The sequence below is a fragment of the Ammodytes marinus genome (assembly GCF_949987685.1).
Source record: "Ammodytes marinus genome assembly, chromosome: 13".
NCBI lineage: Eukaryota > Metazoa > Chordata > Actinopteri > Uranoscopiformes > Ammodytidae > Ammodytes > Ammodytes marinus.
In genome coordinates, this window is record NC_137217.1 from 14782829 (window position 1) to 14804433 (window position 21605).

Consider the following 21605-nt stretch of genomic DNA (forward strand, 5'->3'; position numbering starts at 1 on the left):
TCTTGGAAGAGAGTGTAGTGGGGGGGAGGAAATTGTTTGAGGATGAGAGAAAGATGAGAGGGAGGAAGGAAGAGAGGTGGTTCAATAGGACAGGGGGATCAAATGGAGATGTGAAGGCAGGAACCTAAAGGCCTGAGTGCTTGAAAAATGGAAGACAGGAGGAGAGCAAGAGAAGGGGAGAGAAGAAAAGAATTGTAGATCCGGTAGGTTTGGCTTGTGAGGAATATAAGGGAAAAGAAAGATGAAGGCTTTAAAAAGAAGGACTTGAAGACAGGGATACATGTGCAGAAGGAGCAACCGAGGAAATGATAAAGAGAAAAAGGGCTTGTTAAAAAAGGACAGAGAGGCCTATAGGCTCCCCTAGGACTGCGCTAACCCCAGTAACCCAGATACCAGATAGACAAGGAGATAAACCGTCCTTCTGATGCTGCTATGGGACAAAACTAAAGTCCTCCAGCCAACTGTGGCTAAACTGGATAAGTGTCAGTCACTGCTGCAGCCCCACTAAGAGAGGGGGTGGTGGGCCTGGTAGACGCCTGCTGCTCCCCTCTCGGCTGCCTGTATGGCCTAGTTGACGTGATAACTCTCTCCTTTCTTTTCCTTATTCGAGTGTGTGAGGGCATGCATGTGGGGATTTTAGTGCAGTAGTAGACATTGGTGCTGTGAGAAATATTTGGATTTGTGTACTGCGTAGTGAATCTTTATTTAAAACAGTAATTTATGTATGAGATCCATGTTCCGTGGTGCCCCCAAATCTGATTTTGCTAGCTATTTCTTAGCATGTATATTATTGTATACAGATAAGAGTCAAAACACAACCTCTTTTCTAAGTTGGTTTAGTACGTAAGTTGTTATGTCTCAGGCAAAGGATTGGACTTTTCTTCAAGCCTTCCCTATAGCATTACATTGATTATGTCACATACTGGTCGATGGCTTCGGTATTGAAGGGCTAGTCAACAATAGCCTCTTTTGATGAATGCGACAGAAAAACATTGCACAGTAAAGTGTGATGTAACGGTATTTGCATCAAGGCAAATGTAGGTATGCCGACTTCTTTAATAGGATTTCCTTAAGCTGTATGTAGTATTTAGGTTGAGGTTACGTGTGTGATTTTGTGTGACTGTAGTGTTTTGTTTCAGTGCATGCAGTGGTGTGTTACAACCTTGTGGGGCTTAATATGTAACCTGATTATTGAGTGAGTTTGCAGCAGCAGTTGGCTGACCGTGCTTTGTGACTCTTGTGGTACAACTGCTTCTATCTTAAAAAGGAGTTGCAGTCAAAATAATGTCCCCAATACATTTTTTAGTGTGCCCCACTGAGACGAGCCATGAAGGCTGGATATAAACTAAGAGGCTGTTTTAACAACTCAAGGCACGCAGGTGCTGCTGTATCATAACTTGGGTTTTCCACAAGGCATGTTTTGCTATAGATGTATAAAATAACCGCCAAAAGCATAGCAACCATTGGTGTGCTGCAATCTCATATATTTGTTTCTGTGTGAACATCACTTTCTTGTGATATATTCATATTGACAACAGAACATAGTTATTTTGTTGTTTTTTTTAGATTGAATGTGGTCTAGTATGGGTGTGTATTGTATTAGAAATGAGATGGTATATATTGTTAATGGAATTATTACAGCAGTACACTCGTAAGGGTAACGGACTGTCACAAGCCATGTGATAATCCAGGAGTATCATAGCCACAGGGGTATCATTTTTAATTGGATGATGATAATACAACTTTGAGAGGAACATTTGTAATCTGATTTTCACTAATCTGTTGTATTAAAGCTTTGAGGGTCTGTAGGGTATTTGACCATTACACACCTACAGTATGAGCTCACTTTTTATAGCAGCTACTCACAAATGCATTCTGTAGACCTTATCAGTTTAACACAAAATCTTATCTCAATTAACATTATTTTCAGAATACACCTTGTTCATTTCAGCACAGCAGTATTCTGATTTAAAAGCATCAAAACATACATGTATCTCAATAGGAGATTATGGATAATTACAATAACTGACTGATTCATTATTCAAATACAAGATTACAAAAAGTCACAACAATCACTACAGTAAATTACTGTAAAATAAATGCAATGCTCCTCCGTAGACCAAGGACTTAATAAAGTGTATAACGCATGCACACACGCTGGCACAGACACACGCATATGCACACACTATTGATACAGCAAGTTCTTAAAAGAAAGTGCTGAGTCCATTTATCAGATACATAATGACCTCTGGGTCCTTTACACTTTTATTGCATTCTTTGTGCGTATACACACACACACACACACACACACACACACACACACACACACACACACAGGCATGTGTTTTAACTCGCTGTCTTTGAAGAGGCAACTATAGGTCAAAAGTTGGTTAAAAGTGCTGAAACAACTTTCCCTATAACAGCCTCCACATTTCTGTCTCTCCGTTCCTCTCTCTCTCTCTCTCTCTCTCTCTTTTTTTTTATCAGTATGACGTGATCTGACCGTGACCTGAACTCAACATGGAAAAATGCTGAATTTAGTGATGGGATGGGATGTTACAGAAATGGTGCCTTGCAAGCCGTAAAATAACCAGGGTTTACAGTAACGGTAACTGAAAGCACAGTTTTTAGCTGGATTTATTTTCTCCACATTTAGTGGATTAGATAATTACAGTTAATAAGTAATGAGTTATTTGATCCAATAATGAAAGATAGGAGGCTTGGATTGTAGACACGTCTTCTGTAAAGGATTTAGTTTCAGATTACATCTCCAATACTGGGAAGTGAGCCTGAAATAAGTAGTCAATCGGTTTACTTGCATCTCCTTTGTCATAGCCAAAATTCACATTCAGTTGAAACTTGTCACTCTAGGGCTTTTGACTCAAAAAAGCTTGCAGGGATAGCAGAGAAGCGACAGCATGACAGTAGAGTGTGTGCATTGCACAAGGATACGATGTGTGAAGATGAATTTACAATAGAAAAGTGGGAATGAAGAATTGACCTAAAATAAGGTAATTACTGTTCCACAATCTTTGGAAGTGGGTTGGTTTGTTTTCTTGGCCAAAATCTTCTTTGTGATGCTCTGCAGTATGAGTATCATTCCTGCTGTAGCCTCACGCTGTGATAAAATAGATAAACGTGAAGCTGTAGTATTTTCTCTTGAAGTCAGGATTCAACAGTGGGTGTATTTTTTTTACTCCTTTCGGTAAATGAGACATCTTGGGATTCTGCTTTAGGCTCATCATTAAAAAAACATCAGTACTCATCTTGTTATTCTGCTACAACCCACCTACACTACCACTGTGAACCATTCGCTAATTGAGAACAATTTACTAATCTTTCATGGCAGATTTCAATTTTTAATCTGCAGCCCGGCAGCAATGCTACTGGCAAAGAATAGTAGAAAGTTGCTTCACAGAGACTCTGTTGTGCTGTTGGCAACTCTACGCTGCATGGTCGGACTAAATGACTAGTTTTTCCTGACTATTGTTTGAGTGACTTACTGTTAAACCTAGTGAAGACTGACTGCCTGGCTGATTTAGTAATTGGCTGTCCACAGTTTGACAACAGCGTTTTTCCACTGGTTGGGAGATAATTTATTTAAACTCATGTGATTTACGTTGAGCCTTGAGTCCATTAGATCCTTCTGAAAAGACCTTGTGTCAGTGTTCTGCTGGTTTATATTGATTTCCTGACTGACTGACTGACTTTCAGTAAGACTGGTGTGCAGTCATACTGAAAAGCATAACCCCTCCTCATCATACATGCTCAGACAGAAGCTCAATCATTGACATATAGAATATGAAATCTTGCATTGTATTGTCCTGCTGTCTTTCTTTATAGTTCATTTTTGTCTCTATGTTGCTGTGTTGTTGACACAGTTTCATTATCTCTTCTCCACCTGGAGTCCTCTTTTGATTATAAATGAAACCTGTTTTTGTGTCATGATGTATAAAGTGGATTTGTGAAAGACTGGCTGGTGGTGACAGAGTTTGCATGAATGAGGGTTTGACTTTCTCTCTCTCGCTTATTCTTTCAGCAGTGTATTGATAAAGCGGTTTCCTTTTCATACCCCAATCACCATTTTATTACCCATTGATTTTTTTCTTTACAATGTAATGCTTTCACAAAATGAGATCAATGACCATATTTCCTGTGAGGATACATTACATGTTGATTACAGATCACTAGTCACACTATGTCACATACATTTTGACCCATTGTCCTCCTGTGTGTTTGTCCCTCTCTCTTTCTCAGAATATGACGGTCAGTTAGCCCCAGCAGGAGCATCTGACTCAGGCATGGCGTCGTCTTCCTACTTGGAGCCCAACCACAATCACTCAGGTGGTTGTGGGGTTAAATCCCGCTCTGGGATGCCTGCTGGTACAGGAGTTGGTAACAGTGGCTCTACAGGAGGCCTTGAGCGGCCCCCAGGCTCCATGGACCGGGTCCTGAAGATCTTCCATTACTTTGAGACAAACAGCGAGCCGTGCACCTGGGCGAGTAATATCAGGCATGGAGATGCTACAGATGTCAGGGTAAGGCCAGGCTCACAAACATTATCCTACCTTCAAAGGCTTTCGTCCGTCATCAATTCTCTGATTCTCTTTTTTATTTTTTATTTGTTTGTGACAGGGTGTTATCCAAAAGATAGCAGAGATCCACAAATTGCGCTGTGTGTCCTCTCTGGGCCTCCGTCTGACCCATCTGCACTCTGACTCGCTCCACTGGTTACACCCTGATTTGGGCGTGTGTCACATCAGGGAGAAATATGAGAAACAGCACCCCCAGGAGGAGTGGAGGTAGAATTACAAGAATATTTGATATTTGATGTTTCACCTTCACTGTCTGCTCCCACACCCTGTGTCTTCCCTGTTTCACTTATTCCATGCCAACCAAGAGCTTTTTATTAAGCCTACCTTACACACTTGAACTACAGAAGATATGGTCCCAATGAGACCTTATACTCTCAGTACAGAACAATCCAAGACCTGAAATATACCTATATGAAATACTGTATACTAGCAGTAAAAAATATAACGACCAGGTATTTAATATTGAGTTGCTCCCTTTTAGCAAGACTCCTGTCTTGATTCTCTTGAGATTAAAAAAAAGTGCTCATATAATGTGTTTCCTCTTTCGTCCATATCTCCCAGTTGTAAATGCAGAGCAGTTATTAGCCAACATGTATATTTAAGGTTTGTGGTTTATCTAAATTCAACTGGTCAAGGTGACTTCATTAAACAAGGTTGCACATAGTGTGTCGTTCTTGCTGGTATCATTTGTTGTTCATCATTCAATTCCAATTTAGAGTCAGAATCTGCCGATGCATTTGATGCAATATTTTTGCAGCTATGAGACATGATCTGCTCTGTCTGATGAGAGCATTTATCTTTTTTATCCGTCTTTTTTTAAAGCCATTCTGTCCATTTGCAACGTAATTCAAAGTGTGCTGGCACTAAACCACCTGCATCTGATATTGTGAACAGCTCTCCTAACAGTTCAGTCAATTCTCCTGCAGTTGATGTGTTACAGCCAAATTCATTAAAATTGAAATAAATTCAAAATTATCGTGTTGTTCACTGCGCTATCGTGCAGCTGAGCAGCTCCGCCAGTTGTTGCAGCTCTGCCTCGGAGGAGGGCAAAGCTGCAAGCCCACAGGAGCTTCTGCCGCTGCCAAGCTATTGTTAGAACAGCACAAGTTGCCCAGGGGATGGACTGACTCTATCTCACTCCCCCGCGTGCTTTCGCTCATTCTGTCTCGTGCGCTCGCAGTCACTTTTTCACTTTGATCTTTCTCTCCATCCTTTTTCCTCTCATCTCTCACGTCTGAGTTTTCTTTCCTATCCAGCTCTGTCTCTCTTTTTTTCCTCCAAACATACATCGTTTTCTCTTTTTTGTTCATTCATTATGGAACGAGGATGTTTTATTCAGTTAGAGTTCCTTTGTTACCTAACTACAGGCCTGTAGCACCACATCAGCTTTGAGCTCACTGCTCTCCTGACCCATTTTTATCCCCATGCAGTCACTGCAATATGTTAGTCATAAAATGATATGTCGCTATAAACAATGATGGCCCATCTGGGCACCTGTGCAACACAGTTAACTGACAGTTGTAACAGCAGAAATCCCTTTATGCTTCATGGTATTGAAAGGTTATTCCGCTCAGTAAGTTCACTCTCAGCAAAATATAAAAAGATGTCTTGGTTAAGATTTGGGCTGATGCCCGTGTTGGCAAATAGCCATCCTGCTGAGGTGACTTTGAGCAATACATAGAATCTACTGCTCCACTCAAGCTGTGTCCTAGCGCAACATTTAAAAAAATAAATCTATGTCAATGATTATAACATAAATATATTGATTTCTTCAAATTATCTCTCAAAATTGATGTGGGATTTTCTTTAACTATTTTTGCCAAAAACTGGAAAATGTTGGTGTACCAGCAACAGAAATCGGATGTATTCATTCCCACAAATGTCTTTGGCCTTAGCCACTATGATGCAAACATATTTTACACACATATATTTATTATATTTGTGTGTATGTGATAAACCCACCGATCAAATAACTCACTATGACTTGACGTTTTTGTTATGTTTCAAAGTAAATTGTATTGTATGTATTCCAGTAAAATCATTAATCATATAAATGAGCTTTTAGGGTGTTCAGCTCTAAAATACTGAGATGCTGTTGGTTTGATTATAGTATAACCCAATCCGGGCCAGAGGTTTTTTTTTTTTTGTGAGTTCTGCTAATGCCTCAGCTGTAAATATGAGTAAGCACTCTCCTTCTGTTTCTATGCCTATATGACAGGCATTGATCTTCAAATGCGCCATGTTGTTGTCTTCTTCTCTGTGTGGTTGTGTGTGTACTGACTGTTTGGTCAAATTGTCTGTCATTCTCAGATATGAGTTGCGGATACGGTACCTTCCCAAAGGTTATCTCAGCCACTTCTCTGAAGACAAACCCTCTCTCAGCTACCTCTATCACCAGGTGAGTCAATGCAGCAGGATCACAGAAGAAAAGGGGAGACGAAGAGGTGTCCTCCTTGTGAAATAATATAATAAAAATAATATTGATTTAATATTAATATATTTTTTTTATTATAGTATAATATTTCTTGAATCATCTCATCTGTCTCTAACTCACTGTTGCTTTTACGTTTAACAAGGCAGACACACCTTCAAATAGAATAATTTAAGAGTACTTCATTAAAAACAACTATTAGAAAGATAGCAAACCGATTTACTTCTCCTTGTTTCTCCAGGTAAAGAGTGACTACATGCAACATATAGCTGATCAGGTGGATCAAGATGTTGCTTTGAAACTGGGCTGTTTGGAAATTAGGTGAGAAACACACACATATTAGTAGCTTATGCCATAATCATGACACAAAAGAAGAAATGTATATTGTTCTGCTCCTTGATCAAGCAACAACCATTTAATAGTGTGCTTACAAACGGTATCTCTTTCTCTCTTCCTGTCTGTCTGTGAATTAAAAAGGAGGTTTTTCAGAGAGATGCCAGGAAACGCCCTGGACAAGAAATCCAATTATGAACTACTAGAGTAAGATTGATTTTCTTTGGCCTGCATTGCAAATCATGTCGCCTCTAGTTTAGATTTAATGTATTGAACACATTGTTTGGTGGGGGTACATTTCAACTATTTAAAGATTAACATTGCGATGTTGTTATTCTTAGGAAAGACGTTGGTTTGAGAAGGTTCTTCCCAAAAAGTCTGCTGGACTCTCTCAAGGTGAGGCTAAACCACTGTTCTTGTTAGAAACAGAGGTCACTGACTTATCCCCTTGAAAAACTGGCCCAGGTGTCTCCTGTTTGAAGTTGGCAGGGAGACTTGATGACTGAAAGGATGTCTGGCTGAATGTCTGAAATCGGATTTATTTGAATTAAGTGTTGTCACTCGCAGCTTGCCTCGTCAGTCGTCTGTTGTGTGTTTCTTGGCTCTGAACCAACTTTCTCCTAGAAGGACTTAACCCCTTGGTAACATTATATCTTCCTCCCTCCCTCTCCTCTCTTATCAGGCCAAGACTCTTCGTAAGCAGATCCAGCAGACCTTTAAGCAGTTCGCTAACCTCAATGACGAGCAGAGCATCCACAAGTTTTTTGAGATACTCTCTCCCATCTACCGCTTCGACAAAGAGTGCTTCAAATGTGCATTGGGGGTAGGGCAACACTCATTTCATAATGACAAAAAATTGTTGCGTTAATGAGGATGGAGATCGACACCTTAAAATGCATACAGAGTCAGTTGGGAGGTTTAGCCTATAGAGTAAAACACATGTAAAGAGGAGTTTCATCTTTCATTTAAATGTCATGGCAGAGCTATTACAAGGCGAGGTTTTTGTATTTTTTCTCAGCTCTTCTATTAGTATATTTCTTATTGCTCCCCATAGTGTTATCACTGTCATCTTAAGAATGCAAACCCTTCTCTGTCCCAGAGGCTGAGAACAAATGAGGACATTTAAAATTGTTTTATGCCACCAAAATTACACTTCTGCCAGCACTATGTTCAGTGAATAAAGTGGATGATATAATAAAATGTTTCATCTATTTTAATGCTGCTTTTCTCCCTCTTTCCTTCTGCGTCCCTCTCTAGTCTAGTTGGATAATATCAGTAGAGTTAGCTATCGGACCTGAAGAAGGAATCAGCTACCTCACAGATAAGGGCTCCATGGTGAGTGTGCACGTGGAAAAATGATCTGATAACATTTCCTGATAGATTTATTTATATAAGATAATTCTAAGCAGTTGAATAAGGGGTGGGAATGAATAAACATTGGCTTCCTCCTGCTCCTTTTCAGACACAGACTAGTCATTTATTTATAAATATTGTTTATGATGACGCATTATACATATTTTAGTTTTGTGTTTTTTTTTCTCACGCTTGCCATTTATTTTATTTGTTCATAATTGTTCGAAATACAGAAGAAATTAATCATCTCACCACATTTGAAATCGGTAAAAGCATGACCATTTCAAAATTATTTTTCTGTCCAATATCAGCTTATATAAGTATCTATTACTTTAAATTTTAATTTGGCAAGAGTGGCAGTCCACCATACTGCCCTGCTATTTTCGCCTGTCCAGTATACAGAAGTTCTTCCTCTCCCCAATCCAAAATTGAAATGAGCTAGAAAAAGCCATATGTTGCTCACCAGTTGATGTGATTATGAGATCTACACAGCTGCATGGAGGAGGTGCTGCTCTCTGCAGTGATGACTCAAAATCTTCCTTTACTTTAAGGTGTCACTGCACAGCTGCCCACAGCTGCTCCCCCCACGACTTCAGTGCCTGAATTGAGTTATTTAATTTCAGCTTAATTAGGACATATATCCTGTCAAGATGTCAACAATGCATTTAATTAATAGTAACAGCGTTGCATGAAAATGAAGCAGAGCTCGTCCTGTTTGGCCTTCATCAAACAGATTAAAATACACTCCGGATGACATTCTCTTGCCAGTGCACAGTGTCACAAGACTGTGAATACTATGACTGGCATTGGTATATAATAGAAAGACATGTCGAACTGGCATTATAGAAAATATATGGCTCAACTCTGTGCATTCTTTCATGAATGATCTGTAGGTCCTGCTTAATAAAAAAGCACCTACATAAACAGAATCTTAAGCTGTATTTTAATATTTGGTGTATCTGTCTTTCTTTCAGCAGCCTACACACTTAGCTAACTTTAACCAGGTTCAGTCCATCCAGTACTCTGCTATGGAGGAGAAGGACAGGAAAGGCATGCTGCAGCTCAACGTAGCAGGAGCTCCAGAGGTGAACACACTCAAACGCACACATATTTAACCATTCCCTTTGGTTTTTCCATTTGTAAGGTGGCTCATTTATTTAAAACATGAATAAGGTGTTAAACCATTGATCACATATACTTGAAGCATTTTAGGCTGCAACCTAGTACTGGTATCCTATCCAGAACAATTGCATTTTAGATAAACGGTATCAAGCACAAATGCTTTCATCAATGTTTAGGTAGAAATTTTCATTTTTACATGTGATTCAAACATGAAAACAGGAAATGGTGAAGGAAAGAGGGAGGGTGAGTGCTGGTGTTACATCTGCACTTGAGGGTCAGCATAAGTGAAGTGTCTCTGTCGAGTGTGGGCGTGTGTCTGCACCTGACCTCACTAGTGGAAAAGTGTGTGTGTGTGTGTGTGTGTGTGTGTGTGTGTGTGTGTGTGTGTGTGTGTGTGTGTGTGTGTGTGTGTGTGTGTGTGTGTGTGTGTGTGTGTGTGTGTGTGTGTGTGTGTGTGTGTGTGTGTACTGGTAGAAGAAGACACTACCCCTAATAAAGCTCTGATTGTGTCACCATGAAGCAGCTCTCTGTCCCACTCTTACACTTTTCTCTCCGTGCGTGTGTGTGTGTAGCCCCTCACAGTCACCACGGCATCGCTGACTACAGCAGAAAACATGGCTGACTTGATTGACGGCTACTGTCGGCTCGTCTCCTTATCTTCTCACTCCTTCATCGCCAGAGTCCATAAAGGTAGGACACAAAACTAGTTATATATGTATAATGTATCCCTTTATATCCACATTTTGGTATTTTGGAATCTTTTGCACCATTTCAAGTGGTGCCGTTGTGCTCATCTTAAAGCTGACTGTGGTCATTTTTGTGTTTCACATGGTAATTGTTACTTAACCAAAGAACAAAAATTTGCTCATATAATAAATGGTAGCCTCAGCCTGGGTTGAAAATGCCATGAGTCATCTTTCAAACAGCAGTCAAGTCTGCTTGTGGCTGTTGAGGCTTTAAGCTTGTCACATTGAATAACCATCCCGCGTAGAGCTAGTCTTTTCTAAAATTAGCTATGGCTACCATTTGAAATTGTTACAGTGATGGGCTTCTAACGTGAGGCCAGTCTGCTCCGTGTCTGATTCATGTGTTCATTTTGTCTCTGCAGAGGGAGACAGAGCTCTTCCTTCTATCCCCAAGTAAGTCAACAGACCTGTGTTCCTCTCATTAGTTGCTTTATTAAACATCTACTACTACTGATGTTTAAGAAAACATCATCCAGTTTCTTCCCTTTTACCAGCACAATTTGGTTTTGGTTAGAAGCTATTTCTATTCAGTAGTTTCACTCTTTTTGTTGCAATTTATAATTTGTTTTAAAGGGAAATTTTGATGGGAATCTTTCCAACTTGATTTCACTGACAAAAGTGGTTTGCCAAATTCAGAGTAACCTCTTGATCTTGAGGATAAAACATGATTGCTGAACTGCCCATTAGTAAAAGTAGAGACTTTTGTGTTCTTAATTTTATAATGTTTAGCTGTAAAGCAACACACATGAACTGTATATGCTGCTTGCACTCTCATCTTCAAAGCTGCAGCAGGAATCACATTCAGAACCCACTGGTTTAGATTTTAATGTGAGCCAAAATGTGTTTTTCTCATCTCTGGCCCAGAGTTTCAAATCATGAGAGGCGGATGGAAAAACGCATGGACGGAGTACGGACCAGAGCTGTTTGTGTCTCAGGTATAAATCCCTGTCACGCTCTCTCCACTGTTAACTTGCCTCTCTCTTATGTCTGCTGCTCCAAATGTCATGAATGGCCTGTGACTGCTAAGAGTTAGATAAAGGCTTCATAGATATGTGCGTGCGCACCCCGTTCCCCTATAAAGCCTCATCTGTGTGTGCAGTGAAGAGTCCTTGTCTCGCCAGATGTCCCCATGGAGAGCTTTAGTCATTGTGACTGCGTTCGCCCTGACTGTCTACTGACCTCTGACTAACTCATAGCTACACAGAATAAAATTAAAAGTACCTTGAATATAGTACTGAGTTATTAAATAGTTTCTTTGACTTTATTCCTTTATCATTTAACAGCAAAACTAACTCCCCTTCTTTTCCTTTCTTTTCCTCTGTGTGTGTTACATGCTGCATGTGTCTTCTGCAGGTCACACTAGTGGCGATGGTAAACAACATTCTTTCTATTAACCTTCCCCAATTAGTAACTAAATGGAAGTGCTACTGCTCTGTTTTCAACATGTAGCGATACTGTATGTGTGTGTGACCAGTATCTCTCTCTCTCTCTGTATCTGCCTGTAACTGTTTCAGCCTTATCCATGACTCAACCTGTTTTTCTTCAGCTTGTTTGTGTGGAAAGAACAAACCTTTCCATCCCCTCCCCTTTCCTCTCCACTTGTCTCTCCCTCTCTGTTCTACTCTTCTGTCTTGCATTCCTCGTCTGCAGCTGCTTTGCAGCACATAGAAGTTTATATTGGTGTAAATGTGTTTGGATTTGGGTATGGTAACCGCTTTTTGGAAAGGTACTTCTGTCTGATGACGGTGTGTTTCTGTTTGCATTTTCTCTCTCAGTTTTGTCTTTGAAGGTATTTTTTAAGTTGAATGCAGTGATTTTATTTATTTAATTGTTATACTGGTTGTGGTGTATCTTGTACAGTAACTAGGCTCGTAATTCCAGCATTTCTTTAAAATCCAGATCATAGTCCTTTAGTATATTGCAATGGAGCTGTATGCATGTTAAAGAAAGTAGCCTCTTAGGTCATTTATACTTGTCTTTTTTTCCCTCCCGCTTTGCTCTGGTTCTGCAGAAACGGACGACTATGCCGAGATCATAGATGAGGAGGACACCTATACCATGCCTTCAAGTAAGTAGACCCAAGCAGACACACACGTGCACACAAACATTGTAGGCACTAGGCAGCTAGTGTGACAGGAGGATTGCCAAAGTGACGCATGTCTATTTGCACCTGTGCGGGGGACTTGTGCAATTTTGTGTGTGTTCATATGGGCTCAGGTGGGAAGGTTGATGGAAACCAGATTACATTTTCTATAAGACGATTTTTGTGTGTGTCTCTGTTTGCATTGAAGTTGGGTTCAGATCAGAGGAAGGATATTCCTCTATGACATCATTATACAAAATATTTTACTGGAACTGTTACAGCCAAAATAACAGATTGTTATTAGATAATCTAACTTGGAAACGTTGCAAATGAGCTTTATTAAGTATCTCGTCACACTCCACTCTACATGTGGATTTAATGCTGTACGATGCCAGATTTAAACATCTATTCAGAATTAGATTTTGAATTGATACATTTTTGGTTTGGTTGATAAAAGAGTGGCTGGCAAACTTTGTTGAATGATTCTACATTTTCCCTTCTCACATGTAGCTGCAATCTATTATAAAAGGGGAAACAACTTGAACCACATACATTCTGTGTATTTATAGGCCTGTGCAATCTATATTTGTTTTAATGAGTTGTCACATGATTCCATGAGAATCTGAGCTTCCTTAGACTGCTTTGACAAATTGTCTTGCCATAATGTTTACGCTACAGTAAACATTTTAGAAATGGCCCTGTGTGCTGCTAATCGCTATTATAATAAGTGTTCATTTTGACATTTACATTTAAGCAGCGGTTTCTTTGGCCCTGAGGGATGCTGTCTCTGCATTATTACCTGAAACATGAAAATGGCCTGCTGTGCTGCTGAGTAAGGCCTTTTCACCAGGTTTAGGACTTGTGTTGCTCACTACAATGCTAAATGGGAATGCTATATAGGCAGAATTTAAAGGCATTGGAGATGGCCAATACCCCTGTAATGTATCAAGTGGAGCAGAAACGTAAAGTGTTACTGGCATTAAATTCCCCCTAAAACTGCCTCAAAATGTTGCCTCGATATCATAAGCACGCGCAATGCACCCAAATTTCAACATGGCTTTGCTTTTTGACCATTCATACATTTTACAGTACCTTTCCCCATAGTCCAATTATACACACTGAAACACACACACATAGAACAATAAAGAAAAACAGCATGCTGAAAAGTCAACATTGTACACTAATAGCCCAAAAGGAAAAAAATCATTACTGTATCCATCCAATTTACCAGTTTCAAAATGACTTACTGAGTTAAAGGTTATCTATTCAGATCAATAAACATACATACATAAGCCAGCCAAGGTCAAGTGTAGCTGTTAATGTCTGAGCAGTTTCAGTGTCTGTTTTTGGTTTTCTTAAACAGAAGGTTTCCAAGCATCCAAAGGGTTTGTGTTATAAAACCCATCTTTTTAATAGAATGTCCAAGTTAGCTTTTGGTGACCAATGGTGTGCATGCTTGTTGTATGTAAACAAAAAAAATGTACCTTCTTCAGAAAAACACACCAAATGGTTTTACGTATCCTAGAACACTTAATCATTTATGATAAGGGACCCTTTGGTGATACCAATTTAGTCACTGACATACATTAGCTCTAACATTGACCTATATATTAAAGACTGCAGTTCCAATTTATAGATCTCTGTACTCACAGCTAGCTATTTCTGTCTCCCATCACTAACCCACTTTCCCAGAATACTATGGACTAGATCAAGGTAATAATTGGAACGTACCATAAGTCTGGTTATATTGTGATGACATTTTGATTTGGTGGTTGTTGTGACCCTTCCTATTTTCCTTTTTGCTTGCAACTGTAAGAATTAATTCAGAATTGATTTGTGTATCTGTACCCTGTGGATTTGAACCCCCTCTGTTGATGTTTGATGTGCTGTCAGTTTTGGGCTGAATTGATTGTAGCGTCAGAACCCAGTCCCAGTAGTTGAACAAGGACCTTGTTGTGTATATTGAATGTTTATGAAGAAAAAAAAAGTTTGAACAGCAAACTATATTCAATTACATGATTGTAAGCCATTTGACTTGCAGCATAATGCACGCTATTGAAATCCATTTACTGCTCAGGGTAACAACCACATGGCAACAGTTCAATAAGATTTTCTATCTAATCTATTTAATATAATTTAAACGAAGCAAGTTGACTCAGAGCATGTGACTACTTACAGCTTTGGCCTGGAGGAGGAAGTGCAGTGATATTTTATATATATCTGCTACATTTTAAACCCAAACCACTAACAAACCAGGGTAGTAGTCCCACTGCATTGTTTAACCATAAGGTTTTTTAAAGATCATGTTGCAAGGGCAACATTTAGAGGCAGGGCACACATGCATTAATTATGGCTGACTGTACATTTTTGTGACCGCATTTCGCAACCCATTTCCACATTTAGCCCCATTTCCACTATATTTTATTCCCCATAGGCTCTAAAGGTTGCATGTGTGTTTTGGACATTCCACAAGCAGTATTAAACAGTAAAATGTGAAATCCTTTCACCCAACAGCAAGCTTTTCCCAGATCTTTTGGGTCCTATTCTCTTGAAAGGGTTGCAATTCTCTAACTCACTACAAGTCTCTAACTCAGGCTACAATTAACTGGTCCTATATCAGCCCATTCATTCAGAATTCTTGTCGACTATATCTCTTCATTATTCAATCCCCCTAACGTAATCCATATATTACGCTTGATTTGATGTGGAAATTCATGTTCATGTATATATCGGCTGGCTGTGGTTTGTCTGTGTTCCATGGCATGTCTGGCTGTGGTTTGCATGCTGCTGAAATTATGCTATGCTAATTGCTACAAAGCTAAACTTGTCAATGTAGGAAGGTGGTTTAATTGTATCAATCTGGAAAATTCAATTAAAAGAAGATAGAAAAGATGGCACCAAATAAAGTAGCAAAAGTCCTTTAAATAGTAAATGCTTAACGTTTGTATACATTTGCTGGAAAATACACTTCTCAGAATCAGTGACATGTTTGTATGTTTAATCTGGGATTAAAGGCATATTTATACAGACCCTGCACACTGTAAACCACCCTGACAAGCTTGGTTAATGCAAGGCTTGATTTAAGAATTTGTGTATGTGTGTGTGTGTGTGTTTTGATCTGAAGTGCTACTGTGTTTGTCCTTATTTGTGTGTACGTTGATGTCTATGTATATATTTTTTTTACATAGCACGGGACTATGAGATTCAGCGGGACCGTATTGAGTTGGGGCGCTGCATAGGTGAGGGTCAGTTTGGAGACGTCCACCAAGGAGTCTACATCAGCCCGGTATGTAGCAGCCTCTCAAACACACAACTTATTAACACCTGTGGTTGTGACTAATCAATGGTAATTTTGTAGCATTAAACAAATGATTCACATCACAGTTCTGTAGATACAAATATGTGTTTCATCTTGTTTACAGTTAAAGGCAAAAATTTACCATATGATAGATGTGCAAATAATGAATGCAGTGACTTACTCAACTCTACCTGCAAAGTCTCTGTGGGAAAAAAACACACACTTAACTTGAACTGACATTACAATAACTGGGCATATACAGTTCACTTGAAACAGAAGAATATAATGGGACTCTATGATCATTTATATACAACAATTGTAATAATTTAATTTCGATTCCGTGATGAGCAAACATTATATTCTCCAGTATATTTCAATGCTTTGCTCAAATCCTAATAGTTTTGAGTTTTCCTCCTGTCTGATGAGTTCTAAGCAGACGGTGAATATGCTGACTGTAGATGCTTCTGTTGTTTTGATCATGTGGTCTGCTTGTGTATGTTTCTTGCAGGAGAATCCGGCCCTGTCCGTGGCTGTGAAGACGTGTAAGAACTCAACGTCAGACAGCGTCAGGGAAAAGTTTCTCCAAGAGGCTTGTGAGTTCCTTGGGCTTGTTACCCGTCAACAGTTATTAACTGTATCTGTAGAATATGTGAAGTGACCTTCGCCTCCCTCTTCTCTCCCTGCAGTGACCATGCGTCAGTTTGACCACCCCCACATTGTTAAGCTGATGGGGGTCATCACCGACAACCCAGTGTGGATCATCATGGAGCTCTGTACACTAGGAGAAGTAGGACAACGATACAATGTTTTATAAGGGTGAACAGTATCTGCACAGTTTGCATGGATGTGTGTGTATGTAAAAAGGTGCATTAGATAATGTTGTACAGTGTAAACATTCACGAAATACAAGGAATTTCAATAACTGTTTAAAGATGATTGATTAGAGAATTAGGGTTTTTTAATCCAAAAATTCCACACTGGGTAAACCCCTTTAGTTAGAATGACACTATATTATATTGCATTTCTCTTTTGTTGGTTATAGTTGTTTTCTTAATAGGCACATTTCAGAGGGCACATTTAAATCCATGATCAAGTCCAGTAGATAGCTGGCCTTGTACTGCCCAAGTTAAATGTACTTACTTACATATTCTACATTTCACTTTTTACTGTTGACATGAAGGATAATCATTAATACATAATTTATTTATTTCTCCTGTCATACAATAGTTTCTGTGTATTGTTTGTTTTAAAGAAGTTCTTAAGGAAGTCTTATTGTCAGACTCTGTTCTTCTCTCTCCATCGTTCTCACATATCCTTTTGTCTGTATATTCTCTTGTCTCCATAGTTGCGGTCATTCCTCCAGGTGAGGAAGTACAGTCTAGACCTGGCCTCTCTCATCTTGTACTCATATCAGCTCAGCGCGGCACTGGCATATCTGGAGAGCAAGCGCTTCGTCCACAGGTATGCGTTACGGTCTACAACAAACCCCAATAAACCGGAATATCTTCAAATAATAAAAGCTGATATTCCTCCACAAAAAAAATGTCAGTGCTACTGCCAAGTGGCCAAACAAAGTAAAATTACATACGAAATAGTGGAGAGATTTAACAAATAATGATGGTTTCCGAAGGATCATGTATAATGATCCGGGCAAATATACAGATTTTCTGTAAACCACGTTCAAGTGCTGCCACCTACTGGAATAAAACTATATGTCCTGCAAAATGTGACTCATTATAATATTGGTTAAAAAATATTGGCACCACCTGCTAGCATGTGTTGCATGTGATGATGTCCAGTCAAGTAGATTAACAGATTCAATGTTAAAGTGTTAACTTCCTCTGACTTCCTCTGATTTAGTTTTTTATTTCCCCCCTCAGGGACATTGCAGCGCGGAACGTGTTGGTATCGACAGTCGACTGTGTGAAGCTGGGGGACTTTGGGTTGTCACGATACATGGAGGATAGCTCTTATTACAAAGGTAACTATAGCACCTCTGTACTGTTCATAGAGGCACACTCTCCTGTCTCCTTTTCACTTTCTTTGGTCTGTCATGGAGCAAAGCACTATTATTTTTATTATTATTATTATTATTATTATTATTATTATTATTATTATTATTGATATTGATATTAGTATTAATAATAATATTAATTCACATGAGCATATTGTAACACCATTACTGATTCCTGTTTCTCAGCATCCAAAGGGAAACTCCCTATTAAATGGATGGCTCCAGAATCCATCAACTTCAGGCGATTTACCACGGCCAGTGACGTCTGGATGTTTGGTAGGTTTAGGCCTTTGTAGCTTTCTTCCTGTTTCTAATCTGGCTCAGTTTTATTCTGATGTGTTGTGCTTTAGCAGTAGATTTAGTCTGAACTCTGCTTTTGATTTTTTTTTTTACTCTCTTCCTCTAAATGCATTCAATCGATAGGTTGCTGTGTGCATGCTTCTAAAGTTTAATGTTGGTCTGTCTTACCATAGGCGTCTGTATGTGGGAGGTCCTAATGTTCGGCGTCAAGCCCTTCCAGGGCGTGAAGAACAACGACGTCATTGGCAGGATAGAGAACGGCGAGCGGCTGGCTATGCCTCCTCAGTGCCCTCCTACTCTCTACAGCTTGATGACAAAGTGTTGGTCGTATGATCCCAGCAAGAGGCCACGCTTCACCGAACTCAAAACGCAACTGAGGTAATTGATTGTGTGTGTCAGTGTGTGTCAGTGTGTGTGTCAGTGTGTCAGCGTGTCAGCCAAGGATCAAACCATTGTCGCTCTACCTCTAGAGTGTGGTGAGCATGTTGGGCAATCCTTTCTGATATATGCTTTGCCTCAGCTGAAGAAACATTACTTGTATGTTTCCATGGATTTAAGATCTCTTGTTGTTGTTGATCTCTGTCCATTTGCACCTGGCATTCTGTGTCTCTCATCATAATTTCTGCATAATGATAATACTAGTTTCAGTTTTCAACATTTTACTTTCAGTCTGTCTTTCTTTCAAAGGTATATGAGCAGTGAGCATTTAATTTTTTACCAATGCTCCTGTTGTAGATTAGACAAGGAAAGTACACAATATTTTCCAGATATATTTTTGTGTTTCATTACTTCTTCTTAACAGCAGGTGTCACTGTCAGTCTGTTTCAATCACTGTAATCCAACACAATTATTACAGTAGACAAATAGCAGTTATTATGCATTTGGAACTATGCAACACACTTTGGCGTTTGGCTGCTGGATGAACATCAAACCAGATTTAATCAATAAAGATCGATGGACCGGAAAAAGACAGAAAGACATTGGGTTTTAACCTGCAGCGGTCACATGTACATGCCTTCTTACTTTCAGTGAGATGCCAGAGGGGATCATTTCAGTGTCTTGGCAGGAATATGTTTTTTTTACTGTTCTAATCCAATCCAGTGTCAGATACTACATTATTTCAAATTTTTTGTGTGGAGGCAGCAAGGAATTCATTTCCTGTGCTGTGGCAAGAGGATAGAGGAAAATAAGATTACATTTTATTAATACCAGTCCACAACACATTTTATTAATATCGGACAAATGTTATTGATTTTGACAATAGCAGTAACTTACTTTATGTGAAGTATATTTTGCCCATCGATCATCCGTAGTAGTGTTAGGACAGTGTTGAGTTTTTCATCGTTCTTCTCTATTCCAACACACTGAAACTCGATTGATATCAAAACATCTCATAGGGTGTTTCATGCTGTTTACGTCCGTTTTGTTTGGATAATAAAAGATTCTTAGCACTTTTGAGTGTATGCATTCAAGGGAATAAATTTTTGTTTTGTAATACCTGACAAATTGCACCTTACATCCTGTTTAGGTGAATGACATTATGTGATGATGATCAAGATACAGTATTGAGATATCCCTGTCACGCCTTGCCTCCTTGATGCATCACTGATGAGTAACTTAATTTGCCTGGAGACAGATTGGCAAAGAAAGAGACCTTTTCTGAGAAGAGTAGACACAATAAGCTGGGTGTGTTGTGATAAGATAAGTCAGAGGAAGACAACACTACTCACTTTATAACTCTCTGAGTAAGTCCCAATGTAAATCGTCACAGGGATTTCCCCTCACAATGGGAAGGGTCCAACCTATTCACGAGTCATATATAATGTCATACTAATAACTGGCCAGGCAATTAACCATCTGTGGAAAGTTTTATATCAAAGGTACTGAGCAATAAAAACATATCAGGTGACTGAATCCAAATCTTTAAATTTATGTTTGATGAACATTGGGGCATGTTGTCAGTCATAATCCATTGCCATTGTAAAAGATTATATCACTTAGCAAGTAAAGACAGAGATCGGCTCCATAAACCTGACATGCTTGATGATTTATGCCAGCGTGTGTAGGGTTACAGGATGTGATTATACTTAATGCTAATCATAGCATGCTAACAGCTAATATGACATCGACAGCACCCAGATTATCACTTTCCCCCCCAACATGCATAAAACAGGTTCGTAAATGTATAATTTTTAAGACATAATTGAGCAAGGGGAAGCACTATTATTTTTTTCCATTTCTTAGGAATAGAGCTTTTCCCAGCCTCCATGACTCAACAATTCATAATCATTCAGACAAGAACAGACCTGCCGTTTTTTGGAAGTGATGTTTTAGCATCACCTACCTTTTGATGGGAACATAGAGCGTAATAAGAAATATATTGCTGGAGGTCATGAAAAAAGCTAGACTGTGAGTTTTAGGTGGCTGCAGGTACCAGGTTTCTTGCCTCTTAAATTGCTTAAATATGACACTGGCGTTCCTTCTTTGAACACAGAGATCAGTTTCCCTGTATGAATCTATCTAATGAACATCTGACCACAACAGATTCCCAGAGTTATATTTTAATAATTATTTTCTTAGCATTCAAAATAGAATTAGTCCCATACAAAATAGATTGAATGGTTACATTTTGTGTGTTTTTACAAAAATATTGCTGGTGTTGAGGCTGGAAACATTTTCTACTAACAAGCTCATTTTCACCAGTAGAATGTGTCAATTTTCAGCAGCACAGCATGACGCCACCATTCTTTTCTCCAACATGCACATTCTCTCTCTGTCTTAACTCTCACACACAGAAAGCAGGAAAATCAGAGTGCATATTTAACTCCCGTGGTTTTTACGAGTTTGCTTAAAACCAGCGTGACTCACACCTTAAATTTGCGCTCCAATTCTCTCAAGGTCAGCTTTTCTCTCCCTCTTCATAATTCTCTTCTGTTTTCCTTCTTTTCACACTCTAGTTTTATCCTCTCCTCCTGACATCTCTCTGCTTTTCATTGTATTTTGGCTCCAAACGAGTCCTGGCCCCCCACATAATGGAGGTCATCTCATCCGGCTGACACATGTACAGTATGTTTGTGGTTGTATGTTTTAATGAGCCCAGCGTGGAAACAGTATGTGAACTGCATTTGAGTACTAAGCTGACAAAATCAAGAACATTTATTTTAATTGACTGTGATACCTTGGCATGAAGAAATGGTGGGGAACCCTAAATGTGCCTCATCCACTGTCTTGGAAACCAAGTCAATATTGACCATGTTAGCTGTGGTCGCTGGGCTATTAATAGGGAAAAGTTGTGCCATATAAGGCTTTACCATTTGCTTTGCTTTCGGT

General features: G+C 39.3%; 1 protein-coding gene across 3 annotated transcripts in view; it reads left to right on the forward strand.

Moving 5' to 3' along the window:
* The window catches only part of LOC307260127 (focal adhesion kinase 1-like), a 55718-nt gene that overhangs the window by 14403 nt on the left and 19710 nt on the right, over positions 1-21605 (forward strand). For 2 of the 3 annotated variants that reach the window (XM_080040269.1, XM_080040271.1), the window contains exons 3-22: positions 4258-4538; positions 4636-4802; positions 6906-6993; positions 7268-7347; positions 7504-7566; positions 7701-7755; positions 8042-8182; positions 8617-8694; positions 9687-9797; positions 10407-10524; positions 10943-10973; positions 11439-11515; positions 12592-12648; positions 15852-15949; positions 16470-16554; positions 16648-16748; positions 17307-17422; positions 17842-17942; positions 18162-18251; positions 18449-18653. In XM_080040269.1, the coding sequence (XP_079896395.1) occupies positions 4302-4538; positions 4636-4802; positions 6906-6993; positions 7268-7347; positions 7504-7566; positions 7701-7755; positions 8042-8182; positions 8617-8694; positions 9687-9797; positions 10407-10524; positions 10943-10973; positions 11439-11515; positions 12592-12648; positions 15852-15949; positions 16470-16554; positions 16648-16748; positions 17307-17422; positions 17842-17942; positions 18162-18251; positions 18449-18653 (2099 nt within the window). In that variant the 5' untranslated portion in view covers positions 4258-4301. The remainder of the gene's footprint in view (positions 1-4257; positions 4539-4635; positions 4803-6905; positions 6994-7267; positions 7348-7503; positions 7567-7700; positions 7756-8041; positions 8183-8616; positions 8695-9686; positions 9798-10406; positions 10525-10942; positions 10974-11438; positions 11516-12591; positions 12649-15851; positions 15950-16469; positions 16555-16647; positions 16749-17306; positions 17423-17841; positions 17943-18161; positions 18252-18448; positions 18654-21605) is intronic. The other variant, XM_080040270.1, reaches the window with a different exon arrangement.